Source organism: Bombina bombina, chromosome 4 (assembly GCF_027579735.1).
Source record: "Bombina bombina isolate aBomBom1 chromosome 4, aBomBom1.pri, whole genome shotgun sequence".
NCBI classification, from domain to species: Eukaryota; Metazoa; Chordata; class Amphibia; order Anura; family Bombinatoridae; genus Bombina; species Bombina bombina.
Genome location: NC_069502.1, coordinates 762,622,410 through 762,636,296, shown reverse-complemented (window position 1 = coordinate 762,636,296; position 13,887 = coordinate 762,622,410). Strand labels below are relative to the sequence as shown.

Genomic DNA, 13,887 nt, shown 5'->3' with positions numbered 1-13,887 from the left:
GATTTAGTCTCTTTCTGTGCTATTGCACAACAAGCTCGCTGAGCTTCCTGATATTCAGTCTTTTGTTCAGGCTCTGTCTAGAATCAGGCCTGTGTTTAGACATTCCGCGGCTCCTTGGAGTTTAAATTTTGGTTCTTAAGGTTTTGCAGAGGGCTCCGTTTGAGCCCATGCATTCGGTTGACATTAAGTTACTGTCTTGGAAGGTTCTTTTTCTACTGGCTATTGCTTCGGCACGCAGAGTCTCTGAGATGGAGACCTTGCAATGTGAGCCTCCTTACCTAGTTTTTCATGCTGATAAGGCTGTTCTTCGCACTGGGTTGGGTTTTCTCCCTAAGGTGGTGTCTGATTGCAACATCAACCAGGAGATTGTGATTCCTTCCTTGTGTCCTAATCCTTTTTCTTTGAAGGAACGATTACTTCATAATTTGGATGTGGTTTGAGCTTTTAAATTCTATCTTCAGGCTACAAAGTATTTTAGACAGACTTCAGCATTGTTTGTTGCCTATAATGGGAAGCGCAGGGGGCAGAAGGCTTCTGCCACTTCCCTATCTTTTTGGTTGAGGAGCATTATCCGCTTAGCATATGAAACAGCGGGACATAAGCCTCCTTAGAGGATTACGGCTCATTCTACTAGAGCTGTGGCTTCTTCTTGGGCCTTCAAAAATGAGGCCTCCTATAGAGCAGATTTGTACTCCTGGTCCTCCTTACATACTTTTTCAAAGTTTTACAAACTTGACGTGTTTGCTTCGGCCGAAGCAGCTTTTGGGAGAAAGGGTTTTGCAGGCTGTGGTGCCCTCAGAATAGGGTCTGCCTCTCTTTTTAACCTCCCGTTTTTAATTGTGTCCTCTAGAGCTTGGGTATATGTTTCCCACAAGTAAGGAATTTTATGTTCTTCTGACACCATTTATACCCTGATATTTCTCCTACTGTTCCTTGTTCCCTCGGCTGAATGACTGGGGGATGAGGGGAGTGGGGGAGGTATTTAAGCCTTTAGCTGGGGTGTCTTTGCCTCCTCCTGGTGGCCAGGTTCTGTATTCCCACAAGTAAGGAATGAAGCCGTGGACTCATACAGATGGAAATTAAATTATCAGTTAACATAATTTGTTATTTCCTGCCTGTAAGTCAGTATTAAACATATGATATAAAACGACCTTTAGTTACATATTTAAGTTGTATTATGACATTTAAACATTGTCTAAATGGCATACAATATTGTTGTTTTCACTGGGTTCTATCCCCTCTGTCTCCCAAAATCTAAGCTATTCTAAAATCCAAACCTTTTCCTTTCCCAAGCAGTTTGGATAAAGGGTTTTCTATCTGTACAACCAGTTTTCCAAACTTTAGCACCTCAGTAGAAACTAGGACTATGTCAGCAGTGTTTGTATCAATGTATAACATTTCTATAAACAATGTTTGCAGCAATATTATACATAGCTACAAACACTGCCATAGTGCTGCCAGATGGCTGAAAGCATGTGCACACTCCTAAGATGACCTAGGATTATTTAACAAAGGATAATAAGAGAACTATGTAACATTGATAAAAAAAAAGTAAATTGTAAAGTTGTTTAAAATTACATCCTCCACAGTGTCAATTTAAGTTTAATTTTGATGTTACTGTCCCTTTAACCCCTTAGTGACCAGACCAATTTTAAATTTTCTTATTTTAAGGACATGGGCTGTTTCTACATTTCTACGGTGTTTGTGTTTAGCTGTAATTTTACTCATTTACTGTACCCAAACATATTATATACCGTTTTTCTCGCCATTAAATGTACTTTCTAAAGATACCATTATTTTCATCATATCCTATAATTTACTATAAATTTTTTTATAAAATATGTTTTCTCAACTTTGACCTCCAAAATCTGTTAGACATCTACAACCACTTTAAAACACCAATGCTAAATAGTTTCTAAATTTTGTCCTGAGTTTAGAAATACCCAATGTTTACATGTTCTTTGCTTTTTTTGCAAGTTATAGGGCAATAAGTACAGGTAGCACCTTGCTATTTCCAAACCATTCCCCCCCCCAAAAAAAAATTAGCGATAGTTATTGTAACACTGTTATCTGTTGGGAATCCCTGAATAACCCTTGACATGTGTATGTGTGTGTGTGTGTGTGTGTATGTGTGTGTGTGTATGTATATATATATATATATATATATATATATATATATATTTATATATTTATTTATTTTAGAAGACATCCCTAAGTATTGATCTAGGCCCATTTTGGTATATTTCATGCCACCAGAAACTTTTTCACAAAAATTTTAGGTTTCTCATTGAAATTATTTACAAACAGCTTGTGTAATTATGACACAAATGGTTGTAAATGCTTCTCCGGTTGTCCCCTTTGTTCAGAAATAGCCGACATATATGGCTTTGGCATTGCTTTTTGGTCATTAGAAGGCCACTAAATGCCACTGCGCACCACACTTGTATTATGCCCAGCAGTTAAGTGGTTAATTAGGTAGCTTGTATGGTTAATTTAGCTTTAGTGTAGATATCAGCTTCCCACCTGACACATCGCACCCCCTGATCCCTCCCTGACCTCCCTCTAACAGCAATCTTCCCTCCCCGACCTCCCTCTAACAGCAATCTTCCTTCCCCACCTCACAATTGCCATCATAAGTACATGCAGAAAGTCTGCCAGTATAAAAATAAATTAAAAGGCATTTTATTTATATATATATATATATATATATATATATATATATATATATATATATTTATTTGTTCTGCAGTGTTGGATCCCCCCCCAAACAGCTCTCTAACGTTCCCCCTCTACCTTGTTGCCGCCATCTTGGGTACTGGCAATGTGTAGCTGCCCACCTCAATACCCTATCCCTTTCCAAACATTTATTCACCCCTCTCCCTCCATCCCTTACACTTTTCTGTAGTGTAGCGGTCCTAGTCCCACATGCTCCCGCCCACCAGCTACGGCACAATCATCCAGCCTCACAGGAAGAGGAAGTGGATCAGAGATGGGGCGCTTACCCGTCTCCCTGCTAAGGCTCCCACCTACCAACGATCGGCACCATCGCTGGCCGATGCAGAGATGACGAACGCTTCCAGCACTTGAAACCCCAGAGGACGTGCCAGGCACGTCCTTGGTCATTAACCAACACTCCTTGGAGGGCGTGCCTGGCACGTCTTTGGTCGTTAAGGGGTTAATGTGCACATCTCTTCTCCTCCTTAAAGGGATATTCCAGCCCAAATTGGAATCCACATGAATGCATTTCAGTTTTGAATAGAAATATTTTTATAATATACATGTATTAGCAACAATGTTTCTAATAAAAGCTACAGCTGTTTCAAAAGTGTATTTAAGTATGCACCGTGCACCAGCATTTTTAACAAAGCACTTACTCAGAGAGCCTTAAGCGTACCATCTGGTAATAACTTAATTTGTTAATTGCTGACCTGATACAAGCCCCACTAGTACTTTGAGCAGCTGCATTATTTAAAATGCTGGTGCACTAGAATATCTAGCTATGCTTCACATGCACGTGCAGAGAAAAAAGTACTCATTTAAAGCAGTGATAACTTTTACTAGAAGCATTTTTGCCAATACATGTATATTGAAATTATGTTTTTGTTCAAAGATGTAATTCATCTATGTGTATTTCAATTTTGACTGGAATGTCCCTTTAAAGGGTGAGAACAGAGGGCCGTTTAAAGTGAGCACATACCTGGAAGACAGGGAGTCCCACAAAGCAGTTATATTTTTATGAAGTTTATTTCCTCATGATATATTTTTATTTCAAGTTTAACATCATCTAATGTTTAGTCTGCATCACATAGAAAAACCTCTTTCAGTATAGGAAATAAAAAAGCAGGAACTTTTTTCCGTATTGTTAATTGATGACAAATTAAGGGAATCAAAGTTGCAAGTATTTGAGGTTGTTCTTTCCTAAAATGTATCGCCATTATGCAAAAATGTATAAAATATCACTATAAGTAAATTGCTTTTCATGTTGTAGTATAAAATTATTTCTTTTTCTCTTCTTCAGTGTTCTTGTGAAATTCATTATAGGATCTCAGGGCTGTGATATTCCTATTGAAGATCGGGAAGATCCCTACTCCTGCAAGATTCTGAACATCACCAATCCAAGTATGCACATTTTTTTTTTTCAGTATTGCCTGTTTTATCTTTACCTATGCTGAAAATTTGAATACTTAAAGTGACATGAAACCCCAAATTTTTCTTTCATTATGCAGATATATAATACAATTTTAAACAACTTTCCAATTTACTTCTATTATTTAATTTGCTTCCTTCTCTTGTTATCCTTTGCTGAAAGGTTTATCTAGGTAAGCTCAGGAGCAGCAAAGAACCTAGGTTCTAGCTGTTGATTTGTGGCTGCATATATATATATATTGAATGTGATTGGCTCACCCTGGTGTTCAGTTAGAAACTAGTAGTGCATTGCTGCTCCTTCAACAAATGATACCAAGAGAATGAAACAGATTAGATAATAAAAGTAAATTAGAAAGTTGTTTAAAATTGTATTCTCTATCTGAATCATGAAAGAAATTTTTTGGGTTTCATGTACCTTTTAAGTACTGGTTATAGAAAAGCTATGTAAACAGTGGGGTTTAGGGCAGAGCGATACTAATATGTTAGTTTTCCATTGTTCTCTCTAGGGGCCTATGATGTAAATCTCTCTGCTCTGGTGAGATGATCTAATAAGCCTCTTGAGCAGACATCCACAAACTTGGACCTCCAGAGGTTTTTGAATTACATTTCCCATGATGCTCAGCCAGCATATCAGCTGGCTGAGCATAATGGAAAATGTTGTTCTAAAACCTCTGGAGGGCCAAGTGTGAGTATGTCTGCTCTTGAGGGTTGTTTATCTTTCTATGCAGATTTCTGGATGTGAAGGAGAAACACATACATTCCAAAATAATTCTTATAAAAAAGCCCCCAAAGATTTGGTGAGATTTATCTCCATGCCGGAGAGTTTTCCATCATCAGGCCCCAAGTATTGGTTTCACTTTGTATACAGTGAGAGAAAAGATAAGGATTTTGTGTAAATATAGATAGTTATGCCAATGAAGTGTCTCCCTGCAAGCTCTGCTCATTTTAATGGGTTGTGGTTTCAAATACCGTATTTTATAGAAAAAAACCCTCTGAAAAACCGACCTCGTCTTATAATCAAGGTCGTCTTACTTTCAAGCCTGAAACTAGACACATTCATAATGAATGGACACAAGCCCATGTCTTCACTACAGTATAGCTGTAATTAACCAGGCAGTGAGACTGAGCTCAGTAGCAGCTAGATCTACCTTTGACCGGCCCCTGTCTCTTCCCTTCAGTATAATTGAAACAAGGCAGACTGGGTAGTAGCAGCAGCAGCAGCGGCGGCTCTAGACTTTGCGAGGCCTTAGGCGAAACTTGAACATGAGGCCCCTACTGACACCCATAGTAAATTTTTTTTTTTACAAAATGCAATAATAAGAATTAGCTGTATAAGTTTCATATTTTAAGGCAAACCTGAACAAATCCCAGAAAATAGGAATGGCCTGCTCCTAGAATTTTATACTGTCACCTAATTAATTATTCTAAATATATCTATTCACAACTACTGGCCTTGGTATAGGTAAAAAGTGTGTGGCGATGACTCAATATTCTTGTTGCTCTCTCCTATAAACTTTCATGATAAAGACAGAGCATGCAATTTAAAGCAACTTTCTAATTTACTCCTATTGTTAATCATTTTTTCTTCGTTCTCTTCGTATCTTTATTTGAATGTAAGCTTAGGAGCAGGCCCATTTTTGGTTGAACACCTGGGTAGCGCTTGTTGATTGGTAGCTACATTTAGACACCAATCAGAAAGTGCTACCCAGGTTCTTAACCAAAAATGGGTTGGCTCCTAAGCTTACATTCTTGCTTTTTTAAATAAAGATATTAAGAGAATGAATACATTTTTTAATAGGAGTAAATTAGAAAGTTGCTCAATTTTTTACTAATGTGTATGCTTTCTACAAATGCATTTAGAAGAAAATGAATTTATTACACATTAGTGCAACCTAAACGTACAAATATACACATATATGCTTGCAGGAGGTAACTGTGTTTATACCAGCAACATGGATAAACATGTAGTTATAGTACTTGCTAAGGCAGCTGTCAGCAGGACATGGTAGTTGAATTGTTTGTGGCTACTTGTATATTTCACTCCTAATAGGAAAAGGTCAAACGTTAACCTCCTTAGGTTTTAGATTGATAATTCAACCATTGTTATGCCCTGCAATATAGCATATAGGCTAGGAAACTAATATGGAATCAGTCGTCTCTAGTTGGGCAGCTATGGGAGTCTTGTTCTGATGCTGTCACATACGGCATCAGAACCTTGGGCAGCAAAGGGGGTAAGTAGCGCAGCGATGGGCAGCACATATTAACACATAAATATTTACAATGAGGTCTATAGGAACACAGTTCCCATAGACCACAATGTAAAGGCACTTTTTACCCTACTCCCACCAACTTTAAAGCCCCAAAACTATCTAGTGCATTTTTGTTTTTATTAAAAAAAAAAATTGCTATTTTTTTTTTTTTTTTTGTAATAAAAAATACAGTGCTCTCTATTTTGAAGGTATGTGGGGCACCTTTAGAAAATTAACCAGCCACCTGTAATGGCTGGTTATTGCCCTCGTGCAAACAGGCAAATTTGCCCATTAGCGGGAGCGCAATAATTTAGCGCTCTGCTTGTAATCTAGCCCATAGTTGTTTTTTTTACCATGAGAAGCAAAAAAATTAATTGCCCCAAGAACGGTTTTATTAGGGTCAGGGCAGTATCATGGCTTTTGTGGATTATAGGCACTTTTGCCTTTGTGGAACCCCCTTTTTAAAATAAAAAAAACTGAGAAGAGAGGGCACCACTGTACATGTACAAGTCTTACAATTCTGACAATTAGCTCCAATTTCACTTTGTTCACTTGGTGCTTTCTTAAACTAAATTCAATCTGAGATTGGATAATGATTGTCACCTTTCTAACCAATAGGAGCACGGGAGGAAATAAACCTCTCCATTTGCCCAAGTTACAAAGAAATAACCACATGTTCATTTTTATTTTTTTGTTATTTAAGGGGGGACATTTTCTTGAACCCAAAAAGTACTTTTTGTTCTTATTTTTGAGGGTTCCTAAAAGTTTATGGCACTGTATCTATAGTGCCTAATTATATGTCAGCCCTGACTAATGACATCATGAACAGAACAGCAAGAAAGTTTCAAAAAACAAAACAAATCAGCTGCCCATTCATTGAAAAATGGTGGTTCATTGGCATGAAATAGGTGAATCAATGGGTACATTATCATATATTTATATATAAAGAGCAAAATTCCAGGGCCCCATCATTTGCCCCTCCTCCAGATGCCCATGGCTTAATTTTATATTCATATAGAAAATATTTTAATATCCATTTAATGCATACTTCTCTAGTCTCTCCAATGATAATATTCTATACATCCTATTCACTAAAATACAGAAATGAGTGATCTTAGTGAATCAGCTGTGTAAAACAAGTTAGGATTTGCAGAGACTGCATAAGTTCTCCCAGTTTTAGTAAATTGCTACAGTAGGAAAATCAATCAGTTTGTTTATAATAATCACTTATTTATTTAAAACAAAAACATTATTAAAAAGTATTAATTCAAATTCAATTAATACTTTTTACAAAAGTGTTTTTGTTTTAAATAAATAACTATGTAATTGTGACAGCTTACCCCACCCTGTATGTAATTAATACAGTACTAGTACTGTCTAAAGTCTAACTTACTAGCTACTAAATTAAGATTTCCCTTGTCTAGACCTGGCTGGCAGCTGGCTAATAAAGTTATTTCTCTTGTAAGATGTATCGAGTCCACGGATCCATCCATACTTGTGGGATATTCTCCTTTCTAACAGGAAGTGGCAAAGAGAGCACCCACAGCAGAGATGTCTATATAGCTCCTCCCTTAGCTCCGCCCTCCCACTCATTCTCTTTGTCTGCTTAACTGCTAGGAAGGGTAAAGTGAGTGTGGTGACAAAAATGTTAGTTTTTATTTTCTCAAGCAAAAGTTTGTTATTTTAAATGGTACCGGTGTGTACTATTTACTCTCTGGCAGAAAAGGGATGAAGATTTCTGCAACGAGGATGATGATCTTAGCACTTTGTAACTAAGATCCACTGCTGTTCTCACAAGGGCTGAAGAGTACAGGAAAACTTCAGTTGGGGGAACGGTTTGCAGGCTAAACTGCATTGAGGTATGTTCAGTCTATTTTTTTCTAGACAGACTGTGTTATTTCTAGAAAAGGCTGGCAATATCCCCATGAGGGAAGGGTAAGCTGTATTCAGACACTTAGTAGGAATCCCAGCTTGCATAAAGGGCTCATTAGTTACTGGTGACACTGATAGGAAAAAACATTTTTGGTTTTATTGCAAATATAAAGTTTTTTGAGGGACTTTAAGGGGTCATTTTGGCTTGTTTAAGGGTTATTAACCCACATGGCTAGTTTAAGAAACACTCTGTTGTGTTTCTTTTAGGCCCCATAACATCGAGTGAGGTGGGAGGGGCCTATTTTCACGCCTCAGTTGCGCAGTTTCTTTTCTTCAGAAACATCCAGCTACTTCTCCAGAGGTTCCTACTGTGTTTGAGGGCTGTAAAGAAGTTTTTTCCCCACAAATCGTTCCTAAAGGGCTGAACGTTTTTTTTACCGGTTTTGTCAATACGGTTTTTACATTAAGGGGTTAATTGTTTATTTGCATAGTTGTGCAAAGTTACTAAGGCTTTATGATGCTACTGTAAAAATTTCGTTGAGTTTACTGCTTTTTTTACACTGTTTTGCAGAGTTTGTGCAGCTTTTTTCTCTTAAAGGCACAGTACCGTTTTTTTTCTAAGTATTATTTACTTTGATTGATTAAAGTGTTTTCCAAGCTTGCTTGTTACATTACTATCTGTTTAACATGTCTGACACCAAGGAAAATCCTTGTTCAATGTGTTTAGAACCCATTGTGGAACCCCCTCTTAGAATGTGTCACTTGCACTGATATGTCTATAAATTATAAAGAGCATATTTTAGCACTTAAAAATATTGCAATAGATGATTCTCAGACAGAAGGAAATGAGGGTTTAACATCTAGCAATCCCCAAGTGTCACAACCAGTAACGCCCGCACAAGTGACGCCAAGTACCTCTAGTGCGTCAAATTAATTTACTTTACAAGACATGGCCACAGTTATGAATAAAACCCTCACAGAGGTTTTCTCTAAACTGCCTGGTTTACAAGGAAAGCGTGACAGCTCTGGGTTAAGAACAAATGCTGAGCCGTCTGATGCTTTAGTAGCCGTATCCGATATACCCTCACAATGTTCTGAAGTAGGGGTAAGGGATTTGTTATCTGAGGGAGAAATTTCTGATTCGGGGAAGACGCTCCCTCAGACAGATTCTGATATGACGGCCTTTAAATTTAAGCTTGAACACCTCCGCTTATTACCAGGGCCGGACTGGGAATAAAAAGCAGCCCTGGAAAAAAGTAAAGACCAGCCCTATTTCTCCAACATAGGTGTGTCCGGTCCACGGCGTCATCCTTACTTGTGGGATATTCTCTTCCCCAACAGGAAATGGCAAAGAGCCCAGCAAAGCTGGTCACATGATCCCTCCTAGGCTCCGCCTACCCCAGTCATTCTCTTTGCCGTTGTACAGGCAACATCTCCACGGAGATGGCTTAGAGTTTTTTAGTGTTTAACTGTAGTTTTTATTATTCAATCAAGAGTTTGTTATTTTAAAATAGTGCTGGTATGTACTATTTACTCAGAAACAGAAAAGAGATGAAGATTTCTGTTTGTATGAGGAAAATGATTTTAGCACCGTAACTAAAATCCATGGCTGTTCCACACAGGACTGTTGAGAGCAATTAACTTCAGTTGGGGGAACAGTGTGCAGTCTCTTGCTGCTTGAGGTATGACACATTCTAACAAGACGATGTAATGCTGGAAGCTGTCATTTTTCCCTATGGGATCCGGTAAGCCATGTTTATTACGATGGTAAATAAGGGCTTCACAAGGGCTTATTAAGATTGTAGACTTTTCTGGGCTAAATCGATTCAGTTTTAAAACATATTTAGCTTTGAGGAATCATTTTATCTGGGTTTATTGATATTATAATATCGGCAGGCACTGTATTAGACACCTTATTTCTCTGGGGCTTTCCCAAAGCATAAGCAGAGTCTCATTTTCGCGCCGGTGTGGCGCACTTGTTTTTGAGAGGCATGGCATGCAGTCGCATGTGAGAGGAGCTCTGATACTTAGAAAAGACTTTCTGAAGGCGTCATTTGGTATCGTATTCCCCTTTGGGCTTGGTTGGGTCTCAGCAAAGCAGATACCAGGGACTGTAAAGGGGTTAAAGTGTTAAAACGGCTCCGGTTCCGTTATTTTAAGGGTTAAAGCTTCCAAATTTGGTGTGCAATACTTTTAAGGCTTTAAGACACTGTGGTGAAAATTTGGTGAATTTTGTACAATTCCTTCATGTTTTTTCGCAATTGCAGTAATAAAGTGTGTTCAGTTTAAAATTTAAAGTGACAGTAACGGTTTTATTTTAAAACGTTTTTTGTACTTTATTATCAAGTTTATGCCTGTTTAACATGTCTGAACTACCAGATAGACTGTGTTCTGAATGTGGGGAAGCCAGAATTCCTGTTCATTTAAATAAATGTGATTTATGTGATAATGACAATGATGCCCAAGATGATTCCTCAAGTGAGGGGAGTAAGCATGGTACTGCATCATTCCCTCCTTCGTCTACACGAGTCTTGCCCACTCAGGAGGCCCCTAGTACATCTAGCGCGCCAATACTGCTTACTATGCAACAATTAACGGCTGTAATGGATAATTCTGTCAAAAACATTTTAGCCAAAATGAACCCTTGTCAGCGTAAGCGTGGCTGCTCTGTTTTAGTTACTGAAGAGCATGACGACGCTGATATTAATATCTCTGAAGGGCCCCTAACCCAATCTGAGGGGGCCAGGGAGGTTTTGTCTGAGGGAGAAATTACTGATTCAGGGAACATTTCTCAACAGGCTGAACCTGATGTAATTGCATTTAAATTTAAGTTGGAACATCTCCGCATTCTGCTTAAGGAGGTATTATCCACTCTGGATGATTGTGAAAAGTTGGTCATCCCAGAGAAACTATGTAAAATGGACAAGTTCCTAGAGGTGCCGGAGCTCCCAGAAGCTTTTCCTATACCCAAGCGGGTGGCGGACATTGTTAATAAAGAATGGGAAAGGCCCGGTATTCCTTTCGTCCCTCCCCCCATATTTAAAAAATTGTTTCCTATGGTCGACCCCAGAAAGGACTTATGGCAGACAGTCCCCAAGGTCGAGGGAGCGGTTTCTACTTTAAACAAACGCACCACTATACCCATAGAGGATAGTTGTGCTTTCAAAGATCCTATGGATAAAAAATTAGAAGGTTTGCTTAAAAAGATGTTTGTTCAGCAGGGTTACCTTCTACAACCAATTTCATGCATTGTCCCTGTCACTACAGCCGCATGTTTCTGGTTTGATGAACTGATAAAGGCGCTCGATAGTGATTCTCCTCCTTATGAGGAGATTATGGACAGAATCAATGCTCTCAAATTGGCTAATTCTTTCACCCTAGACGCCACTTTGCAATTGGCTAGGTTAGCGGCTAAGAATTCTGGGTTTGCTATTGTGGCGCGCAGAGCGCTTTGGTTGAAATCTTGGTCGGCTGACGCGTCTTCCAAGAACAAGCTACTAAACATTCCTTTCAAGGGGAAAACGCTGTTTGGCCCTGACTTGAAAGAGATTATCTCGGATATCACTGGGGGTAAGGGCCACGCCCTTCCTCATGATCGGCCTTTCAAGGCGAAAAATAGACCCAATTTTCGTCCCTTTCGTAAAAACGGACCAGCCCAAAGTGCTACGTCCTCTAAGCAAGAGGGTAATACTTCTCAAGCCAAGCCAGCTTGGAGACCAATGCAAGGCTGGAACAAGGGAAAGCAGGCCAAGAAGCCTGCCACTGCTACCAAGACAGCATGAAATATTGGCCCCCGATCCGGGACCGGATCTGGTGGGGGGCAGACTCTCTCTCTTCGCTCAGGCTTGGGCAAGAGATGTTCTGGATCCTTGGGCGCTAGAAATAGTCTCCCAGGGTTATCTTCTGGAATTCAAGGGACTTCCCCCAAGGGGGAGGTTCCACAGGTCTCAGTTGTCTTCAGACCACATAAAAAGACAGGCGTTCTTACATTGTGTAGAAGACCTGTTAAAAATGGGAGTGATTCATCCTGTTCCACTAAGAGAACAAGGGATGGGGTTCTACTCCAATCTGTTCATAGTTCCCAAAAAAGAGGGAACGTTCAGACCAATCTTAGATCTCAAGATCTTAAACAAGTTTCTCAAGGTTCCATCTTTCAAGATGGAAACCATTCGAACTATTCTTCCTTCCATCCAGGAGGGTCAATTCATGACCACGGTGGATTTAAAGGATGCGTATCTACATATTCCTATCCACAAGGAACATCATCGGTTCCTAAGGTTTGCATTCCTGGACAAACATTACCAGTTCGTGGCGCTTCCTTTCGGATTAGCCACTGCTCCAAGGATTTTCACAAAGGTACTAGGCTCCCTTCTAGCGGTGCTAAGACCAAGGGGCATTGCAGTAGTACCTTACCTGGACGACATTCTGATTCAAGCGTCGTCCCTTCCTCAAGCAAAGGCTCACACGGACATTGTCCTGGCCTTTCTCAGATCTCACGGCTGGAAAGTGAACGTGGAAAAGAGTTCTCTATCCCCGTCAACAAGGGTTCCCTTCTTGGGAACAATTATAGACTCTTTAGAAATGAGGATCTTTCTAACAGAGGCCAGAAAAACAAAACTTCTAGACTCTTGTCGGATACTTCATTCCGTTCCTCTTCCTTCCATAGCTCAGTGCATGGAAGTGATCGGGTTGATGGTAGCGGCGATGGACATAGTTCCTTTTGCGCGCATTCATCTAAGACCATTACAACTGTGCATGCTCAGTCAGTGGAATGGGGACTATACAGACTTGTCTCCGAAGATACAAGTAAATCAGAGGACCAGAGACTCACTCCGTTGGTGGCTGTCCCTGGACAATCTGTCTCAAGGGATGACGTTCCGCAGACCAGAGTGGGTCATTGTCACGACCGACGCCAGTCTGATGGGCTGGGGCGCGGTCTGGGGATCCCTGAAAGCTCAGGGTCTTTGGTCTCGGGAAGAATCTCTTCTGCCGATAAATATTCTGGAACTGAGAGCGATATTCAATGCTCTCAAGGCCTGGCCTCGGCTAGCGAGGACAAAGTTCATACGGTTTCAATCAGACAACATGACAACTGTTGCGTACATCAACCATCAGGGGGGAACAAGGAGTTCCCTAGCGATGGAAGAAGTGACCAAAATCATTCTATGGGCGGAGTCTCACTCCTGCCACCTGTCTGCTATCCACATCCCAGGAGTGGAAAATTGGGAAGCGGATTTTCTGAGTCGTCAGACATTGCATCCGGGGGAGTGGGAACTCCATCCGGAAATCTTTGCCCAAGTCACTCACCTGTGGGGCATTCCAGACATGGATCTGATGGCCTCTCGTCAGAACTTCAAAGTTCCTTGCTACGGGGCCAGATCCAGGGATCCCAAGGCGGCTCTAGTGGATGCACTAGTAGCACCTTGGACCTTCAAACTAGCTTACGTGTTCCCGCCATTTCCTCTCATCCCCAGGCTGGTAGCCAGGATCAATCAGGAGAGGGCGTCGGTGATCTTGATAGCTCCTGCGTGGCCACGCAGGACTTGGTATGCAGATCTGGTGAATATGTCATCGGCTCCACCTTGGAAGCTACCTTTGAGACGAGACCTTCTTGTTCAGG

At 40.2% G+C, this 13,887-nt stretch overlaps 1 protein-coding gene across 1 annotated transcript in view; it reads left to right on the top strand.

The window, feature by feature from the left end:
* B3GALNT2 (beta-1,3-N-acetylgalactosaminyltransferase 2) overlaps nucleotides 1–13,887 on the top strand; it is a 453,609-nt gene that overhangs the window by 169,967 nt on the left and 269,755 nt on the right. Inside the window, exon 3 of the mRNA XM_053711078.1 lies at nucleotides 4,019–4,119. Coding sequence (XP_053567053.1) covers nucleotides 4,019–4,119 — 101 coding nt within the window. The remainder of the gene's footprint in view (nucleotides 1–4,018; nucleotides 4,120–13,887) is intronic.